At 39.4% G+C, this 19,353-nt stretch overlaps 2 protein-coding genes across 5 annotated transcripts in view; one reads left to right on the forward strand and one right to left on the reverse strand.

The window, feature by feature from the left end:
- Positions 1-17,754, forward strand: part of LOC139935096 (uncharacterized) — a 151,468-nt gene extending 133,714 nt beyond the window's left edge. The window contains exon 7 of the transcript XR_011785755.1: positions 17,727-17,754. The gene's annotated coding sequence lies outside the window, so the exon portion shown is untranslated. The remainder of the gene's footprint in view (positions 1-17,726) is intronic.
- LOC139935094 (U3 small nucleolar RNA-associated protein 4 homolog) overlaps positions 1-19,353 on the reverse strand; it is a 75,272-nt gene that overhangs the window by 21,236 nt on the left and 34,683 nt on the right. For all 4 annotated transcript variants that reach the window (XM_071929553.1, XM_071929552.1, XM_071929555.1 and 1 more), the window contains 2 exons: positions 18,079-18,178; positions 16,397-16,461 (listed from right to left, as the gene is read on the reverse strand). In XM_071929553.1, coding sequence (XP_071785654.1) covers positions 16,397-16,461; positions 18,079-18,178 — 165 coding nt within the window. The remainder of the gene's footprint in view (positions 1-16,396; positions 16,462-18,078; positions 18,179-19,353) is intronic.

The following is a 19,353-nucleotide window of genomic DNA, read 5'->3' on the forward strand; positions in this document are numbered from 1 at the left end:
GGAATAAACATTTGCATCATATCGCGTGCCCCTTTCTCACTCACTCATCTTTTAATCAAATCGGATGAGAAGGCTCTCCACTTCCCAGTCATCAGACTAACTTTGGCTGGAAGACAAGTAATCCCCAGAAGGTCAAGAACTTTCTTCAGGTCATGCCTCCCCCCCCCATTGCGTGAACCTGGCCTTGGGCCTCCCCCCCATAAGCATCCCGAAACGTTCTTCAGCGTTAATGACTTCCATATTGTTCCAGTCTTAGCCGATATTGCCTTGCTTGTCGTCTTCTTTGGCAAAGTACTATCAAAAGGTCGACACATTAACAAAACCAAGCTCTACCGTAATCTCAAAAAAGTTAGAGTTGGAGAACTCTCATAATGATTCTTGGGTTTTCCCTTAAATGTTCTCTACAAAAGCAAGTGGCACCAGTATTCAGCTATCTATTTGAGTACTCAGTGACAACCTTAGTACCAATCTTAAAGAGGGGTTTCAAGTTGAAATTCAGTTTTATGATCCACCCATTTTCTTATAGTCGAGTATGAAAACTGAAAACCAGTCTCCTACATGTATTTCACGATGAAATTGTTTAAAAAATGTGACTGTTAAATACCCTTCAGTTGCAATTTTTTTTTAAAACAAGAAGCCACATTTCAAATACGGCCTGTAAAACAATTAATTTGTCAGAAGCCATTTTATTGCCTACAGTCTTCTGTTACTGGAAAAAAAGTACTTTGTGTGCCTGGAAGAAGGCCATAGCGCCAGACGATCTATTTCCAGGCTCACAACAATCTTATAGTCGGTCACATTCAACGAGACCAAGAGCCACATTCGAATAACGCCATTAATCTAAATTATAAATATACAACTCAAGTAGAGGTAAGTGAATCAATTTGAGTGCCAGTTTACATTTGTATATGTAGGATGCAAACTGCCTCTAGCCACTGGGCTAAACTTAGTGGTCAAGTAGTAAGACATCTGCTCTAACAATGGAAAGGTTGTGGGTTCAATTCCCACCCAGTGACTTGCCTGTTGATTTTGTTAACATAGTATGTAACTTGGGAAGGTACTGAGAATACAGTGCTACACACCAGTGCAAGGGTAAAACCAAACTTAAAGTACACACTACCCAACTACCCAAACAAGTCTACTACGCAGTACATATTAACAGGCCTTTCATGCGATAAAATTAGCGGGGAATGAACCCCACGAAAAAGCCCACACCAATACCCCCCTATAATCAGCACATTAAACACAATGGTGCACCTTAATCACATTACAAGCTGCAGTGTTTCTCCACACCCCCATGACCCAATGGGCCTTAATTCTTGAGTTCGCCGCTCCCCGTGAATCACTTCATTATAGAATGAAAGTCAATGCCCTCCTTCTTCCACTCCTCCACGACGAGAAGAAGAAAAAACAAAAAATAAAGATAATCCATTCTCCGTCACCTGCCCCAATTATCCTTGCCTGGCTACATTGCACATACCATGAACTTCAGAACGTAGTGTAATACACGCAAGCCCACCCGGTCACTCACACACGTTTTTTTTCTTTCTTCGTGTGTATGCGTGGTAATTATTCCATTCACTGCGAGACATTACTTAACATTAAGCTAGGCAGCCAAGCAGCGGCCGGCATTGGTACATTGGTACAGTATGCCTGCCTGCCACTGCAGCAGCTAGACTAATACCACATAGTCTGATGGTACACTGTATAAATCACTCCAGTTTGTCTGGGGCGGCGGGTTGAAGGACCCTTGCAAAATATTGTGCATCAAAAACCCCGCCGGGAAGTAAGTGTCTAGCGATCTGTTTCTCCTATTAAGCTCGGATCAAAAACTTCTGTTTTCTTCTCCATGCAGTTTTTTTTCCCCTCCTTTTTTCTCCTTATTTCCTTTTACAATACACCCTTCGTGTGAATGATTGATAATTCTGTGGTAGTTGCCTCGCATGGTTAAATGCCTCCACAGATCCCGTGCCTCTTTCAGCGATTGTGCAGACCAATTCGGGGGTTAAATTACACAATTTCTTTTAGATATAACTCTTGCGGAGGGGATAAATCATGTTGCTTGAAAGGAGCTCAGATGACGCATACCAATACCGTGTATTTGTATATGGTGAATAAAAAAGTTCATATTTCATAGGGGTATAGGGGGTTGATTGTTTTCTGTTTGTATTTTTTTTTTCTATTTAAAGCCATTGGACCCTTTCGGTACAGAAAAAAAAAAAAAGTTCACAGATTTACACATAATTTACAGGGTTTACAGAAGGTAATGGTGAAAGACTTCTCTTGAAATATTAGTCCATGAAATGCTTTACTTTTTGAGAAAACGGTAAAACAATATAAATTCTCGTTAACGAGAATTACGGATTTGTTATAAACACATGTCATGACACGGCGAAACGCGCGAAAACAGGAGTGGGTTTTCCCGTTATTTTCTCCCGACTCCGATGTCCGATTGAGCCTAAATTTCCACAGGTTTGTTATTTTATATATAAGTTGTGATACACGAAGTGTGGGACTTGGACAAAACTGTTTACCGAAAGTGTATAATGGCTTTAAGCAACCAGACAATAAGGGATCAAAGCAGTTGACCAAGTCTACACTTTACTGTATATTCTAAACAATTTCATTTTAATTTGATTTCAAGATTTAATAGACCAGCCCCCCCCCCCACAAAAAAAAGAGAAACCTGTCGATGCTAAGCAAGCTTTTCCTGTGTTTAGCAAGATTTTGTACTTACACTTACTGTCATTAGAAATTTTGCTAAACAAGTTTCTCGCTTAGCACCAATGAGCAGGATACCAATCACAAATGCGATATTTTAGGGGGAAGCATCGTTTTGCTGGGCTTAGCTAGTTTGTCTCTCTGAGCAGCTCTATGAAGTGGGTACCAGTGCCTAAATGCAGACAATATTGCTTTTACAACTTTCTGCTTAGCAACAATGAGCAGGATACTTCAACTCTCTGCTTAGCGACAATGAGCAGGGTACCAGTCATAGATAATAATAATAACAATATTTATTCGGGCAATCACATTTACAAGCACATATACATACATTAAAAATATTTAAGAAAACAAAGTAAAACAACAGTGGGGTGCCCAGGAGAGCATAAAAGTTTAAAAAAATAACTGTCGCCAAAAGGCGTATGTCTCCCATGGTGCAATGGGATTCGTGTTTTGGATAATAAACTTATTCTGGTAAGCACAATTTTGTTGGGCTAACCAGCTATGAAATCGTGCCAAGAATCTAGTGCAAATATGCAATATCATGCACACAATAATGATCAACAATCACAGTCACACCAATCAAAAGATGGTTCATGTAACATGGTTTACCTTACAAGCGAAATGTTTTTATGCTTATGCTTAGTGAAACAAAGGTATCCACGATTGGGACACAAAGTTACTATAGTTTCATCCATGTGAAAGCTTTTAAAAAATTGCGCGATTGAGGTAAAATATTGTCAGGATCGCCATTTTGACTCATGATGTCGTTGACAACCATTCACTGATCTATGGCCTCACAAGTTGAAACCAAAAAAATATCACCGGTGGAAGATCAAATATGGAGTGAGGGCATAAAATTTTACATCAACAAATATGCGTTATGTTTTTTTATTTGTTCATTCATCGTTTTGTTAAGAATTTGTTTTTTGTTGTTGTTACTGTGAAAACTGTTCTTTTTTACTATAAACCTTAAGTTTACATGCAATAACTTCTACTGTAAATTCACATGAGACTCTTGGGCTTTCTGTATTTTATATTATTAATTTACATTTGTATTTTTGATTATTTATTGTTTTAGCCTCAAAAACGATTCTGCTAGCAACGTGATGACTGGTATCCTGCTCATTGTTGCCAAGTAGAAAGTTGTGAACAGCAATATTGTCTGCATTTAGGCACGTGTACCAACTTCATAGACAGGAGACGCTTGTGCTTTCTGTAATTGTATTATTTCTTTATTTTTGATTATTTTCTTTTTTAGCCTCTAAAAAGACTCTGCTACATGTAGGGTCTAAACGTCAGACCATTCACTATATTTTGTATTAAGCTTATTAAAGGAACACGTTGCCTTGTATCGGACGAGTTGGTCTATAAAAAAGCGTTTTTAACCGTTTGTTATAAAAAGCATATGGTTGGAAAGATGTTTTAAAAGTAGAATACAATGATCCACACAAGTTTGCCTCGAAATTGCGTGGTTTTCCTTTTACTGTGCGAACTAACACGGTCGGCCATTTATGGGAGTCAAAAATTTGACTCCCATAAATGGCCGACTGTGTTAGTCGACGAGGTAAAAGGAAAACCGTACAATTTCGAGGCATGTTTGTGTGGATCATTGTAGTCTACTTTTACAGCATCTTTCTACCTATATACATTTTATAACAAACGCTTTTCAAAGACCAACTCGACCGATCCAAGGCAACGTGTTCCTTTAACAATTGAATTGTGGGATCTGCAATTTTAATTACAAGGGGTTACTTTTATCAGCGGCTCTCATTTCAAAAATATTATGTTCATACACAAAAAATGTATCTGCGAAACACGTAGTAACAAGTTTTTATCACTTACAGCTCCAATTCTATGCAGAGTTTAGTCTGGAACCCATGGGCAGTGTTATTGTAAGGTTGATTAATTTCACTAGAAACGTCCACACCCTGCGGGCATCGCCACTCAAAACACTGGCCCCTGTAAATGCTCCAGACGTCTAATGGATTTGCCCTCGTCCCTGCCCAACAATGAGGGCGCTCTACAAAAAGCGTGTGGGTCTCTCGGGGGTGTCTTTCATTGCTGGGTGTCGTTGGAGGAACCAGGCCTGTGTTTTGTTTTTTTTTGGAAAGGGCAAGGACGTCGATGCATTTTCTCCTTGGTAAACCCCCCCCCCCCCCCCAAGGGCACCTTATAAAGAAAATGTAAATTTCTACTGCAGCATTTCAAGGGCACCAAGGCATTGACCAGGGGGCATCCTGTAAAGCCATTGAAACTGTTTCACATGATATCAAATCATATTTTCAAAACTGACAATGGTTCAAAAGACCGAAGAAGTTTAACAGAATACCCCCTAAAATATATAGACAAAATGAACAAAATTGACAAAAGAACATTGTTTTTGTACTATGCAGAAAAACGCAACGAGTATCATAATTTTGTAAAAAGAATATTTTTAGTTTGATTTTTAATGCGTAGGTAACTAATACTCCATGACAAATTGACATTTTATGCGAAACCTAAAACAGCTTTTCGGTCTGCTGATTTTGTGAGTCACATTGTTACCTCTAGTCATAATACCGCCGACAAATAACCCTTCCCACTACTCTTCAAAACACAATCACTTCGCCCATATGGTTATCAGCATTTCCATATCTGGCTATATGCGTTTATAAATACCCAACGTCTGGGTAGCCAGACATAAAGGGGGAAAATTGCTGTTTAATCTCTGAGCGATAGCCAGACTATAGGAGCTGTTTATTATGCAGCAGACAAGGAGAGTATGGGGCACACAAACAGACAAACACACACACACACACACACACCCCGCATTCATTGAGGTTACCCATATATCGGTCACTGAAGAACGTTGCCCTAGGTTGTCGTTAATGACCAATCACGATTGCCCGCTGTGTCGTCCAGACAGGTGTGAACTAAATTATGGATAAAAAACATGCCTGTTTCCACTCAGCCGTACAGTTGTGCGCTGACAAATACCCACGCTACGTAAGACTGTCAGGGACTCTATATAAAGCCGAACGCCAGAAGCCTCGGGCCACCACATTTCAAGTCAATTGTCGGCTTGAGCTTAATGTGGTTATTTCTAGATTCCAGCTAAACGTGAATGGATTTTTGGTGTTATGCGACAAGAAGTCACAGGGCTTGTGTTGTGCAATGTGGTATAATTTTGGGGTTTAAAGCGACTGTGCTGACAAAAATAAATTGAGGTGTAAAAATCTACATGTCTCTACTTGATCGCACAAAAACAAAAGCTGCTAAAATATATACATGTACTGCATAACAAGAAGTGGTGTCTACAATGTATAAGCTTGTAACAGCTTTCTGAAAGCTAATTTAAAATAAAAAAAACTTTAAGAAATTGACTTTGAAGTCAATTCTGCTTTTTAGTTCCCCATTAAATAAAATATACTAGACATATTAAAATACATGTGTCATGCTCTTGTATTTTGAGCACAATTCCTGCTTTTATTAAAGAAAACTTAATTTATCTCTGGTTCTTAACGTTCAATTGTAATTTTAGCCTATGTACATATATGTAAATATAGCTATATGCCTATACAATAAAGCAAACCTTGATGAAAATTTCATCAAAATGGTTGCATTTTTAAGATTGCGCCAAAAAAACTGGAGCGTAATGTCCACGAAGGCAGAATGATCCATAATACACAATCAGTAACTTTAAAGGCAGTGTACACTATTGGTAATTGTCAAAGACTAGCCTTCACAGTTGGTGTATCTCAACATGTATGCGTAAAATAACAAACCTGTGAAAATTTGAGCTCAATCGGTCATCGAACTTGCGAGATAATAATGAAAGAAAAAACAACCCTGTCACACGAAGTTGTGTGCGTTTAGATGGTTGATTTCGAGACCTCAAGTTCTAAATCTGAGGTCTCGAAATCAAATTCGTGGAAAATTACTTCTTTCTCGAAAACTGTGGCACTTCAGAGGGAGCCGTTTCTCACAATGTTTTATACCATCAACCTCTCCCCATTACTCGTCACCAAGAGAGGTTCTATGCTAATGATTATTTTGAGTAATTACCAATAGTGTCCACTGCCTTTAACATTAATATTTCTCAGACTCAAAATTTGGGAGATAAAAACAGGCATCTTTTTTAACAACATTACTTTGAAGTAAAATGTTTTTCTTGCTTTGTATTTACTTTTGAATTTATATTATTTATTTGACATACTGTATGTTTTTTTTTGTAATTGTTTAATGGCCAAATAAAGAATAAGAATAAGAATTTAAAAAGGTATGACTAAAAAACTTTTTTTTTAACACCAACCGACATCGATGTACATGAATGAGTGAAAAGTAAATGGAAACATACTCTCAAATAAACAACAGATGGTCCGATTGCCTACGTGCCAAAACGACATATCGAAAGTCAAAATGAACAATAACTTCAAGCGATAGGCCATGTTTGAAACGTTTCTATAAACATCTTTTGTGAGAAGCTGCAGTGAGTCAGCAATCTTAGTTTCATTCTATTGCTACTTCAGCATATTATATTATGTATCAGAGCAAACACAGATTGAATTGTGCATACTTTTTTGTGCATATGGCTGAATAAAGTGTCAAAAACACAATACAAACAGCATATGTAGAGCAAATCCAAACGCGCTTGTGCATACGGATTAAGCATAGATTGAAAATATGATCTTTACAAATTGAAAGGTACACATGTAGGACGTACAGTTTAATGAACTACTTGCAGTCATAACCCGCAAGTTGTAAAACTTTGTTGAACCCACTGTCGATGAATTTATACAAATTCGTAATTGACCCAATTCACCCGACATCATCACTCTTCATTAATCTCAGCATTGAGTTCAAGGCTGTGCATTACAGAACATAACCGCAGCCAGCCGTATGCGATGCGACGTGGCCCCTACCGCCATTTTAGACTTGAACAACAGCAGGCCATGCTCTATTCAGGCAGTGCTACAATGTAGCTCTGTGAACTGCCCCCGCTCTCCAACCCCCATCAGACACCCCTGCTTGCACCTACACACAGCTGGCACCCATAGTCTTTGCCCTTACGAGCTCGTGCCGAGGAACGTTGGTTCCACTCTGTGTGTAATCGTTAGGGATGTGAGGGGGCAAGGGCTTGGGGAACAAGCACTGCGTGAGAACATGTTGGTGCATTTAGAGTCTGTCAGGCAGCGGCTGGGGCTGCTTGGCATTCGCCCACTAGGGTTGTGTTTAGTAAAGCAAAGCTATCCCACAGCCTTGAAACCAAGGGTCAATAAATCTTGGTCGCGCCCTTTTGGGAGTCGGGTTCCCAATGTGTGGATGAATCAGTGCGAATTCCAAATTGACCCAATTCAACCTGGAGTCATCACCCACGATAAATCTCTGCTGTGCCATTTTAGGTGTCACATTTGTTAAAGCACAGATGCAGATTTAAGGCAACATGCGCGCAGTCCAATCACCTAGAGGAAACACTATAAATAACTACACATGTGTAACCGCCTTGGCCCACCATACATGTAGGTTCGAATCTGTATAGGTAGGCCTAGGCCCTAAATTACATATAAATTTCCACTTTACAAAATGTTGGCTTTCTGAACTGGTGCGTGACCTGTGTTATACGATGGATCAGCATCATAACGCCCTCTATAGTTCTACTATTTGAAGTTATAAACCACACCGTCAACTGATTGGCATTAAACTAAAAAACAATTGTGGTTGAATACTTTACGAGAGCAGGGTTTGAACCAATGACCTCCGGTTTAATGGGACGCCTATTTATATTATCTAATTCTATGGCGTAGTCGGACGTGTACTATATCTTTGTAATTTGAATCATGAAATGGCAAACAACAGTCACACAGTAGTTTTACATGTATGTGACTTGTAAAGCGCCACTATGTAAAGATTGCACCGCATTACAATGGGCATATAAAGGAGAATCCTGGCAACCAATATATTCCACTGACCCAGTTAAAGACCAAATTATACAGTTTGATGACTCCACAATTTGATAAAACATTTCCCATCTGGCTGTCGTACAAGTTCGTTGAACTCCGTTGAGTTGCGTATGCACCAGGGACTCTCGAAGCTACATGTACAAGGAGGCAAATCATTGGACGAAAGCTGTTCTTTGTGCGTACAAAAATGTGTGCAGGACCTCAGCGTCCCTGTAGCAAGGGGGTCTTCTATTATTGATTCTTAAAATAACTAGGGGTAAGATACATACATTGTACGTGTAGGTCTCGACATTTCATGAGAAGAAGACCATGTCGGATTTAAGCAACTGTTGGCTCATACAGCTATGGGTCAAAACGAACTTTGGACTTTATTCAATAAAAGTTTACAGGTTCAATTATAGCGTTATTTCTACAACTAACTCAAAGTCTGGAGAAATGAACTTTTAACCCCCCCCCCCTAAAAAAAACTTTAAAAACTAACAAAACTCAAACAACAAAACACACCAACGACTTCAACCTTTTCCTGAACCATTTACTTTAGTGATAAATTGATCCAATATGGACACATTAGGTGTTTAACTCGCTTTTACAAACTTACCCAGGGGTATACTCCTGCCTCTGATTTCTTTTTACAAGACCATAATTACCCGGTAGTGAAATATTTCTCAAAATGCTTTATTCTTTCGGAAGCTTCTGTAAGCTTCTAAACAAATCGATGTAATTGCCTTTTTTTTAAAGAGTGACTACCAAAAGTACACTTTCCCTTTAAAGCCATTGGACACTTTCGGTACAGAAAAAAACAAAAAAAAGTTCACAGATTTACAAATAATTTACAGGGTTTACAGAAGGTAATGGTGACAGACTTCTCTTGAAATATTGTTCCATGAAATGCTTTACTTTTTGAGAAAACATTAAAACAATATCAATTCTTGATAGCGAGAATTACGGATTTATTTTAAACACATGTCATGACACGGCGAAACGTGCGGAAACAAGATTGGGTTTTCCGTTATTTTCTCCCGACTCCGATGACCAATTAAGCCTAAATTTTCACAGGTTTGTTATTTTATATATAAGTTGTGATACACGAAGTGTGGGACTTGGACAATACTGTTTACCGAAAGTGTGTAATGGCTTTAATGGCTACAGGGATAAACAACATCAATCTTGTGTTAGATGGATCAGCGTAGATACATGAATCATTGACTCCTGATCCAAACAACATGGTAAACAACATGAATGTTCCATGATTGATACAAACATCTGCTTCCTATTTACCGGGGGAGAAAAAGAGTTCAAGGTCTCATTGAGGTTTCTCCCTCAGAGAGTCAATGGTTTCTTGTAAAAACCCCCGCCGTCTCCCACGATTGGGACGGACAGCCATCGCCGGTTTCATCTAGCCATAACATTCTTGCTGTGTTTTTAAATTAAGTTGAGACAAGGTTCGATCCCAAAGCAAACATGTATTTCTTCTCTCCTCTCGGAGAAAATTGGGTTTAAAATGATGGAGCTTTCAGAGAGCATAACAAATTGAATGTAACGAGGGGGTAAATTGAGCGGTCGGGCATTCTGAGTTCAAGCTCAAATCACAAGTTCAAATGGTTTTTTGGGGGTTCTACCGTAATTTTGTTAGTGTTCAAAGTGTTAAAGAAACATTCCAACCACATTAACAACGCAGCACACAACCCCTGCAAGTTCATGTAAGTTCGTCCACATGGTTTTTTCTTCTCCTACTCGAGACTCAAGATGTAGTGTGGAGTTTCAAGAATGCCACTTGAATTTTTGGAAGGGATTTATAAATATGAATATTTGCTTTAAGTCGGTTCTGTCAACATATTTTAAAATAAATTCAATCAAAAATATTTTACTTTAAATGGTGAAATACAACATCAGTCGAACGAAAGCAAAAGTCCGCAGGGTGGCCGAAAAACAGAGAACGCTTCAAAAGTCATTCCAGGCATTTATAAATGTCAATCTTCAACTGTACGCCAATTTGGAAAAGTTTGGTGTGCATACACGTCACTGACTTGAAATTGTTTTAAAGATTCATAAAAACTAGTTTTTCTTGAGATAATACTGATTATATCAGGACTGCATTAACGTCACAAGAAATTTTTTAAAGGCAACTTGGAGGCAACCAACTGAGAACTGAACACAAAGGGAACACTTCCAAACCACAAGAGTCATTATTTTAACAATGTCTTTCCATCCATAGGAAAGTTTACATGTAAACGAGAATGTTCTTTCTTTTTTGAGATTGTCTTGAACCAGTGGCCAGTAAATTGCCCATGGTGACATGGCCCTAACTGCCACATTTCTGTCAAAATCCTTCTAAGGAAGTTGTCTATCTTCACTCATTAAAAAAACATCTGAAAGGCTGCAGACATCTAAAGCCATTCTGAGGTCGACCTTCGATTTCCTCACACCCGCAACAAACCATCGGCAGCGCTCAGACAAAATATGCTCAGGTCACAACAGTGACGACTGTTTCTGAAATCTGATAATTTTAAGACAATCTTGTCTTAAAATTATCGCAGTTACGCTTAGGTCCTAAAAAATCACGGACTGAAAAGTTCCCAATGGTCTAAGCTCAGGCCAGTGTGATCCTGAAGAGTCAGCTGCCGACTGTTTTTTGTTGGCACAAGGTCAGTCTGAGGCAGTCTTTACAGGGCAGACAAGAACAAAGGAAACAAAACCAGGGGTGCTTTTGTACAAACACGATCCTAAAGCTTTGTAGTCGTCTCCACTACATCTTGAGATAGCCAGCCAAAAAAAACATACACACTTTCGAAATCAACACAATTTGAAAACTAAAAGGTTAGTACACAACAGGGATGTGTTTTCCACTGCTGGTAGTATATTTATACCTCTCTGTAAAAGGAACGTTACAGAATTGTTAAGAAAACAAAATCGTGAAGATCACAGATTTACATCAAACTTGCACGGTCTAATGATGATGATAGTAGAAAACATCCCGTGAAATATTTCTGCCTAAAATGTGATTTGATGAGATATAAATCATATAACTTTGCTTTTGGAGTTTGAAGTGCTTAAACAGCCAGGAACTGTTTAGTTAGCAAAACCAATTCTGCAATGTTCCTTTAAATATGTCCAAAGAAGAACTAATGTATTACAAGCCAATAACCTATCAATGAAAAATCCTGTGAAATAGTCACCTCTATATCAAGAGATTAGGTACCCATCAACATTCCGAACTTACCCATTCTCTACACTAACACAAATTGAAAACTACAAGATTTGAATACAATCTCTAAGATTGACAGCATCTTCAGCTCTCTTGAAGGCAGTGGACACTATTGGTAATTACTCAAAATAATTATTGGCATAAAACCTTACTTGGTAATGAGTATTGGGGAGAGGTTGATAGTATAAAACATTGTGAGAAACGACTCCCTCTGAAGTGACTTAGTTTACGAGACAGAATTAATTTGATTTTGAGACCTCAGGATTACATTTTGAGGTCTCGAAATCAAGCATCTCACTTGGTGTATCTCAACATATGCATAAAGTAACAAACCTGTGCAAATTGAGCTTGATTAGTCGTCAAAGTTGCAAGATAACTATGAAAGAAGAAAAAACACCCTTGTCACACGAAGTTGTGTGCTTTCAGATGCTTGATTTCAAGACCTCAAAGTCTAAACTTGAGGTCTCCAAATCAAAGTCATGGAAAACTACGTCACTTCAGAGGGAGCCGTTTCCCACACTGTTTTATACTATCAACCTCTCCCACTTTAGTTACCAAATGAGGTTTTATGCTTATAATTATTTTGAGTAATTACCAATAGTGTCCACTGCTTTTAAGCAGTAGTCTACCCTGATCTCTACACAACTCCACACCTGCACAAGAAGATACCCCTCCCTCACCAGAAAGGATTTCCCCAGAACTACCCGCTCCCTAACCCCGAGGGATTTTAAATCAACCTGTGAAACTCATCTCCCGAACACCTTCACTCTTGGACAGAATCTGTGTCAAACTGGCGAGACCCAGGTATTAAACTTGATTGTTTCATATCGCGCTGCAAACATCTGGCACTGCCGATCAAAAACACCTTGCTCCGATAAACCACATTTTCCAGTACTGAGTATGCAGTGCTAACACACATTGGTGTATGGGTAAGGACCAAGATTGATATTCTTTATCCCCGATGCAAATTTAACATCTCTTACACATTTTCCTTGTTAAGAAAATCGCTTCTGAGATACTGGCGTGAGGTAAACCCCTTGACAAAAAAAAGGGGATCCTTGTTGTCCCCTTGAACTCATAAGACAGCAGCGGCAATAATATGAATTATTACGGCAATAATATGAACATAAATTGGCACATGGCACTATTAATGTATTCCTCTGACAGCGTTGCCAAACAGTGATAATATTATCATTGTGCTTTAGGAACTCATTGAAATGTGTTCTAACTCACACATTTCCCTGTTGCATGGGCTGAGCCAATCATTAGTGTACGTGCTCACTGCCGAGTGAACAATTTCTCAATTCCTAAGAGCCCAGTGTGACCCAGTAAAAAAAGCCATAAGGGGATTCTAATGTAAAAAAAGAGTCATATCCCAAACCAGCAAGATTATTATAAAGCTCCTCTGCAACTGGAACAACCGTTACGTGTAGCTACCTCAAACCAAATACAAGACTGATACTTCCCATCAAGGGAACTCGGCAAACTCCCACAAGAGGATACAAACACCAAGCTGGCACCTGCCAATCTATCTCATACAAACTTTAGTTTAACATCTCCCATTATGAGTTGCACAAACCATGGAGGAAGGAAGAGAAGGAGCTTGAACGACCCACAAAACCGCAGAGTAACAAAAGAACTCTGACAATGCCCCTGTCTGACCAGTGGAAAAAGATGGGAGACCTCCAGCTGGACGGCTGATTAACGAGCAGGATTAGATCTCTTTGAACAGAAGGTGTGGTACCGCCAGTCTGCGCCGTTGCCTTCGTGCAAAGTTGAATTATCGGAGACAAGAATTGTGAATATACACATTTTCATTTACCGTTTGTGGTGTTTCACAGAAATATCATGGCATATTTTCACATTTTTTGTCAGTTTCCTGTCACTAGCGGTGGTTCAAAATTTGGGTATTAGCACACGAGGGTGGTTGGTATTCAATTGTTTTCCGATTTCGTGGGCGAAAGTGTATACAATTTTTATCAGGTCTAAAAAGTGGTTTCCCCTTACTCACCTGCTCCCTAACCCCGAGGGATTTTAAGTTAACCTGTGAAACTCATCTCCCGAACACCTTCACTCTTGGACAGAATCTGTGTCAAACTGGCGAGACCCAGGTATTAAACTTGATTGTTTCATACGGCGCTGCAAACATCTGGCACTGCCGATCAAAAACAACTTGCTCCGATAAACCCCATTTTCCAGTACTGAGTATGCAGTGCTAACACACATCGGTGTATGGGTAAGAACCAAGATTGATACTCTTTATCCCCGATGCAAATTTAACATCTCTTACACATTTTCCTTGTTAAGAAAATCCCTTCTGAGATACTGGCGTGAGGTAAACCCCTTGACAAAAAAAGGGATCCTTGTTGTCCCCTTGAAATCATAAGACAGCAGCGGCAATAACATGAATTATTACGGCAATAATATGAGTATGAATTGGCACATGGCACTATTAATGTATTCCTCCGACAGCGTTGCCAAATAGTAATAATATTATCATACATGTATGCTTCAGGATCAACATTGAAATGTGTTCTAACTCACACATTTCCCTGTTGCATGGGCTGAGCCAATCATTAGTGTACGTGCTCACTGCCGAGTGAACAATTTCTCAATTTCTCAATTCCTAAGAGCCCAGTTTGACCCAGTAAAAAAAGCCATAAGGGGATTCTAATGTAAAAAAAGAGTCATATCCAAGACCAGCAAGATTGATAAAGCTCCTCTGCAACTGGAACAACCGTTACGTGTACCCACTTCAAACCAAATACAAGGCTGATCAATCAATCAATCGTTAAATTTATAAGGCGCTAATCCAACAGTCGTTACTCATAGCGCTGTACATTAGGCTTTTGAAAAAAGATGAGATTTAAGTAAAGTTTTGAAATTTGCTAATGAAGCAGATTGCCTGATGTTCTGAGGAAGATGATTCCACATCCTTGGTGCTGCAATAGAAAAGGCACGATCCCCTCCAACTGTGTTCAGTTCTTTGAATGTGAAAAAGGGAAGTGTCGGAACAGGAACGCAGATTTCAGGTTCTTTGATTGACAATGAGTCAATGAGAAATGAATTGAGGCAGCGGAACACAAGTAGGAGGATCTTATTGACACTTTATTCTTGTTGAGATGATCTTCCCATCAAGGGAACTCGGCAAAAGGATAAGAGTATATAAACGCAACAGCCAATCTATCTCATACAAACATTAGTTTAATAACGTCTCCCATTATGAGTTGTACAAACTAAGTAATAGCGCTTCAGCAACTAGATGACAATACTTATTCTACATGTTGTTATTGTGAGGCAGCAGAAATCTCAGTAGAATTCGAACCCACAACCTTGTGATTGCAAGTCCGTCAGTCTAACCATTCAAAGCACTGTGACCCAAAGACCACTGCAGCTTCAACTTGGAGTAAAATTGTTGGTCACTTTTGCAATTTGAATCACAAATGTTAAAGGTCTGTGATTCAATCAGACACGTCGAGTCAATCGACAGTGTCATGGGCAGATAAAATGTGTTTTCCAGTCATGTTCATTTTCTTTTATTTCTCTACGCAACTTGCACAATTTAGTGCAATAATTAGTCATTATCTTACTAATTGGCGTATTGGCAAAGCCCTACCATTATCGTTAAACCACGGAGTCCTCTACAAGATAATTATTAAAATAATTCGCAAGGCTGATCAGCCACTTTAAAGGAGCATTACATAATTGGTTTTGCTACAAAACATTCGCTGGCAGTTTAAGCACTTAATGTAATCCACCACGTACATAAACTGACAAACCTGGAGAAGGTTGAGAGTGATCAACCAACTGGGTTAGTGAAAATTGTGAAAAACCGATTACTCATTTTGCATGACATCGATGCAAAACAAAAAATGAGTAAAACGCTCACCGAGTGTCAATGTTTTTACTGTATGCGAGCATTTGAATTATCCTTTTTGGGATCTAATAAAGATTATTGTATTGTATTGTATTGTATTGAGCGATAAACTCCAAACGCGAAACTAGATAAGTTGTCTCTCATCAAATATGACATTTTCAGACAGAAACGTTTCAAGGGATGTTTTCTACTATCATCATCATCAGACCGTGTAAGTTTTATGTAAATCTGTGATCTTCACGATTTTGTTTCCTACCAATTCTGTAAAGTTCCTTTAAGGGGAGGGCTACACCTAACTGATTTGGGCTGTAAACCTTAATCAACCGTCACCAGGTGCAAGTTGCCACCTACTCCTGGCTCTGAAACAGGGTTACCCCTTTGCGGTCCGTAAGGAGGAACATGTACATGTAGGCATGCATAACACCCACTAAAAACCTGGCTGATAGAGCAAAATGTATCACCTTCCCAACTTCTCACAAAGAAATTGAGGCTCAAAGGGCACAAGTGTCATGACCAGAACTCAAACCCACACTCTGCTACTGACAACAACAGAGCTTGAGTTCGATGCACTTACTGAGTAAAAGTAGCAAAATATTACAAGCACATTATAATATAAATTCTGATTTTTTCGAACAAAATAAGAAACAGTACCTTAGCCTTGAGCTCCAGCAGTTTGAGCTGTCTATCCGACAATGGCAGTGACTCTCCATCTGTTCCTAGAGGGAGAAAATGGAACATACATTGTAGAACTAAATATAAAGCTCTCCAAAGAGTGGACACCTTGAAAAAAATACAAAACAGAAGCTTGTGTAAAGTTGTCAATGACTTTGTGTAGTTGAAAGTTTTAATATACCTCATCACAATAATATACAAATATAACATAGTTTGAGGGTGACTAGTCGATATTAGCTCCCTGAGGTATTGGAAGTGTTCCCGAGGCGAAGCCGAGGGAACTAGTTTGTCAACTTCCAATACCGAGGGGAGCTCATCGACTAGTCACCCGAAATAAACCATGTTATATTTGTTTTACTATACTTCATACATATTCAGTTACCGGAACATGAGTTTTGAGCAAGAGAAAATGATTACTGTGAAACAAAATGCATATGATAAGTTTGTTCATGTGTTGGATGTCGCGTAGAAACGCTGTTCGTGCGTGTATACAAAACAGTGCCACGATCAATAGCGCCCAGGGATGACGTCGCGCAATGGTATTGCGCATGACAAGTAGAATAGCTCCCGGGGAACTATTACTTGTCATGCGCATTTACCACTTGCGTAAATACTCACGTACGCGCTTGGTAGTTAGCAAGATTAACACCTGGCACGTGATGATGAATGGACCAATGAGAACTCGACTCTCTGTCATGAATATGTATGAGCTATAGTTATCAGTTCCAATATTCAGCTTTATCTATGGATGCCTCAAGGCGCTTATTAATATATTTCAAACTGTGCATCTGCAACTGCAACTGTTGACTATTGTGCAAACTCCAATAGACTGGGTATCTAGTACTGGGCGCAGTCGCGGTGCAAAGTGGCTTTAGTTGTCCGAAAGAGCCCCCGCGGGATTTGGAGAAGATTGCTGTTGTTGGACAGGTTTGCCAAGTTTTTCAATTTTGAAGACCAAGGTGATGTGGTTCAATCTGCCGCCTGCCACAACAGAAACCACTGGGATTAACCCCCTTATCTTAAAGACAGTGGACACTATTGGTAATTGTCAAAAACCAATCTTCTCCTTTGGTGTATCTCAACATAGATGCATAAAATAACAAACCTGTGATAATTTGAGCTCAATTGGTCGTCAAAGCTGAGAGATAACTATGAAAGAAAAAACACCCTTGTCACACGATGTTGTGTGCTTTCGGATGCTTGATTTCAAGACCTCAAATTCTAAACCTGAGGTCTCGAAATCAAATTCGTGGAAAATTACTTCTTTTTAAAAAACTATGTCACTTCAGAGGGAGCCGTTTCTCACAAGGTTTTATACTATCAACCTCTCCCCATTACTTGTTACAAAGTAAGGTTTTATGCTAATAATTATTTTGAGTAATTAGCAATAGTGTCCACTACCTTTAAAGGCAGGGTATACTTTTAGTAATTGTCAAAGACCAGAATCCTTACTTAAATAACCAAATCTGTGAAACTTTGGGCTCGAAAGGCATCAAAGTTGCAGGAAAAAACCACATGTTCTACTCTGAGACCATTACAAAATAAATTAGCGACCCTGAATGTTTCCTTACTGAAATCTTTTGTTGATTTTAAATTGATTCCATTTTTAAGTGAGCCCCATGCGAGAAAATGGGCCTTGAGTTTAAATTAAAGGGCAGTACCTTCTGTTGTAAGTGTTGAGCCAAGCTTCCATACTTCAAGATGGAGTGGGAACTGGAAGAGCAGTAACTGTGCATCTGGGGCACTGCAAACGCGAGATTTCTGTCCGAAAGAGATAAGATAAAAATGTAAGAAATGGGGCAGTGCGACAATGCTTCTCTTAAAGGCAGGGCCGTAGATTGGTTATTGTAGAAATAAAGATAAAGTCACATGTGAAAAGTTCAGCGAAATAGAGTGTCTACTGTACTTGCTGAGAAAACAGCAACAACTGTCCAGGGATGGATTTCACAAAGATTTAAGTCTAGTCTTATCTCGAGTTAGAACGAGTTACTCGTCCCAACTTAGGACTAGCCACACGTTTTGTATATCTCCTAGGGCTAGTCCTAAGTTAGGACTAGTCCTAACTCTTTGTGAAATCGACCCCTGCTATTTTCACATGAACGTCAAATCCATCCACATTTGGCTGTAGCGTTGGCAAACAAACACCAACCGTCAGAAGTCTGAGAAACGATTCATGCATGTATCTTTCCCAGACTCAAACATTTACTAAAACCCTTCTTTATCTCCATCTTCAGTGTTACACTTCTTATACACTTCTTGTCTGGCAACGAGGTAACTAGTAAACGTCTATTCCCACGAGGGACTTTGAGTGACCAGCGACCTGTTTCCCAAGGCCGAAGGCCGAGGGAAATAGGCCCTCTTCTGGTCACTCATAGGCCCCAGGGGGAATAGACGTACACTAGTTACAGAATTATGCCAGTCAATATGTGTTCTATAACACAACTCGATCTTAAAAAAGGAGTTTTGTAGTTGTTCACGGTTCAAGTCAAGAGAGGGCGCTGTTACCGCGGACACTATTTTCAAAGACAAGTGCCCGCTCTGGTACTATTCCCGCAAAACACGCGCGCGTGATCACTAGCCTATATTAGTTCATCCCACGTGACCGTGTTTCAGCCAACCAGAATACAGAACAAGCAAGAGGTTGTGTTATAAACCTGTTTATGTGTGTTGTGTTGTCATAATTTAGCCTTCGAGAAGGAATCTGCTAGGGTTGAAATGGCAAGCCATAAGCCACTTCGGAGTTCCAGCTGCGCATGTCTGTTACTGCTGACAACGCATGTTGTCTATCTCCAATAACCTTTTGACAATACCAGCGGGTATTGTGAAAAGGTTACGGGAGATAGACAAACCCCATTGTCAGCAGTAACAGACGTGCGCCGCTGACATTCCGAAGTGGCTTATTCCGTTAACAGTGAATTGTAAAACAACATGCAAAT

This window comes from Asterias amurensis, chromosome 3, assembly GCF_032118995.1.
Source record: "Asterias amurensis chromosome 3, ASM3211899v1".
NCBI lineage: Eukaryota > Metazoa > Echinodermata > Asteroidea > Forcipulatida > Asteriidae > Asterias > Asterias amurensis.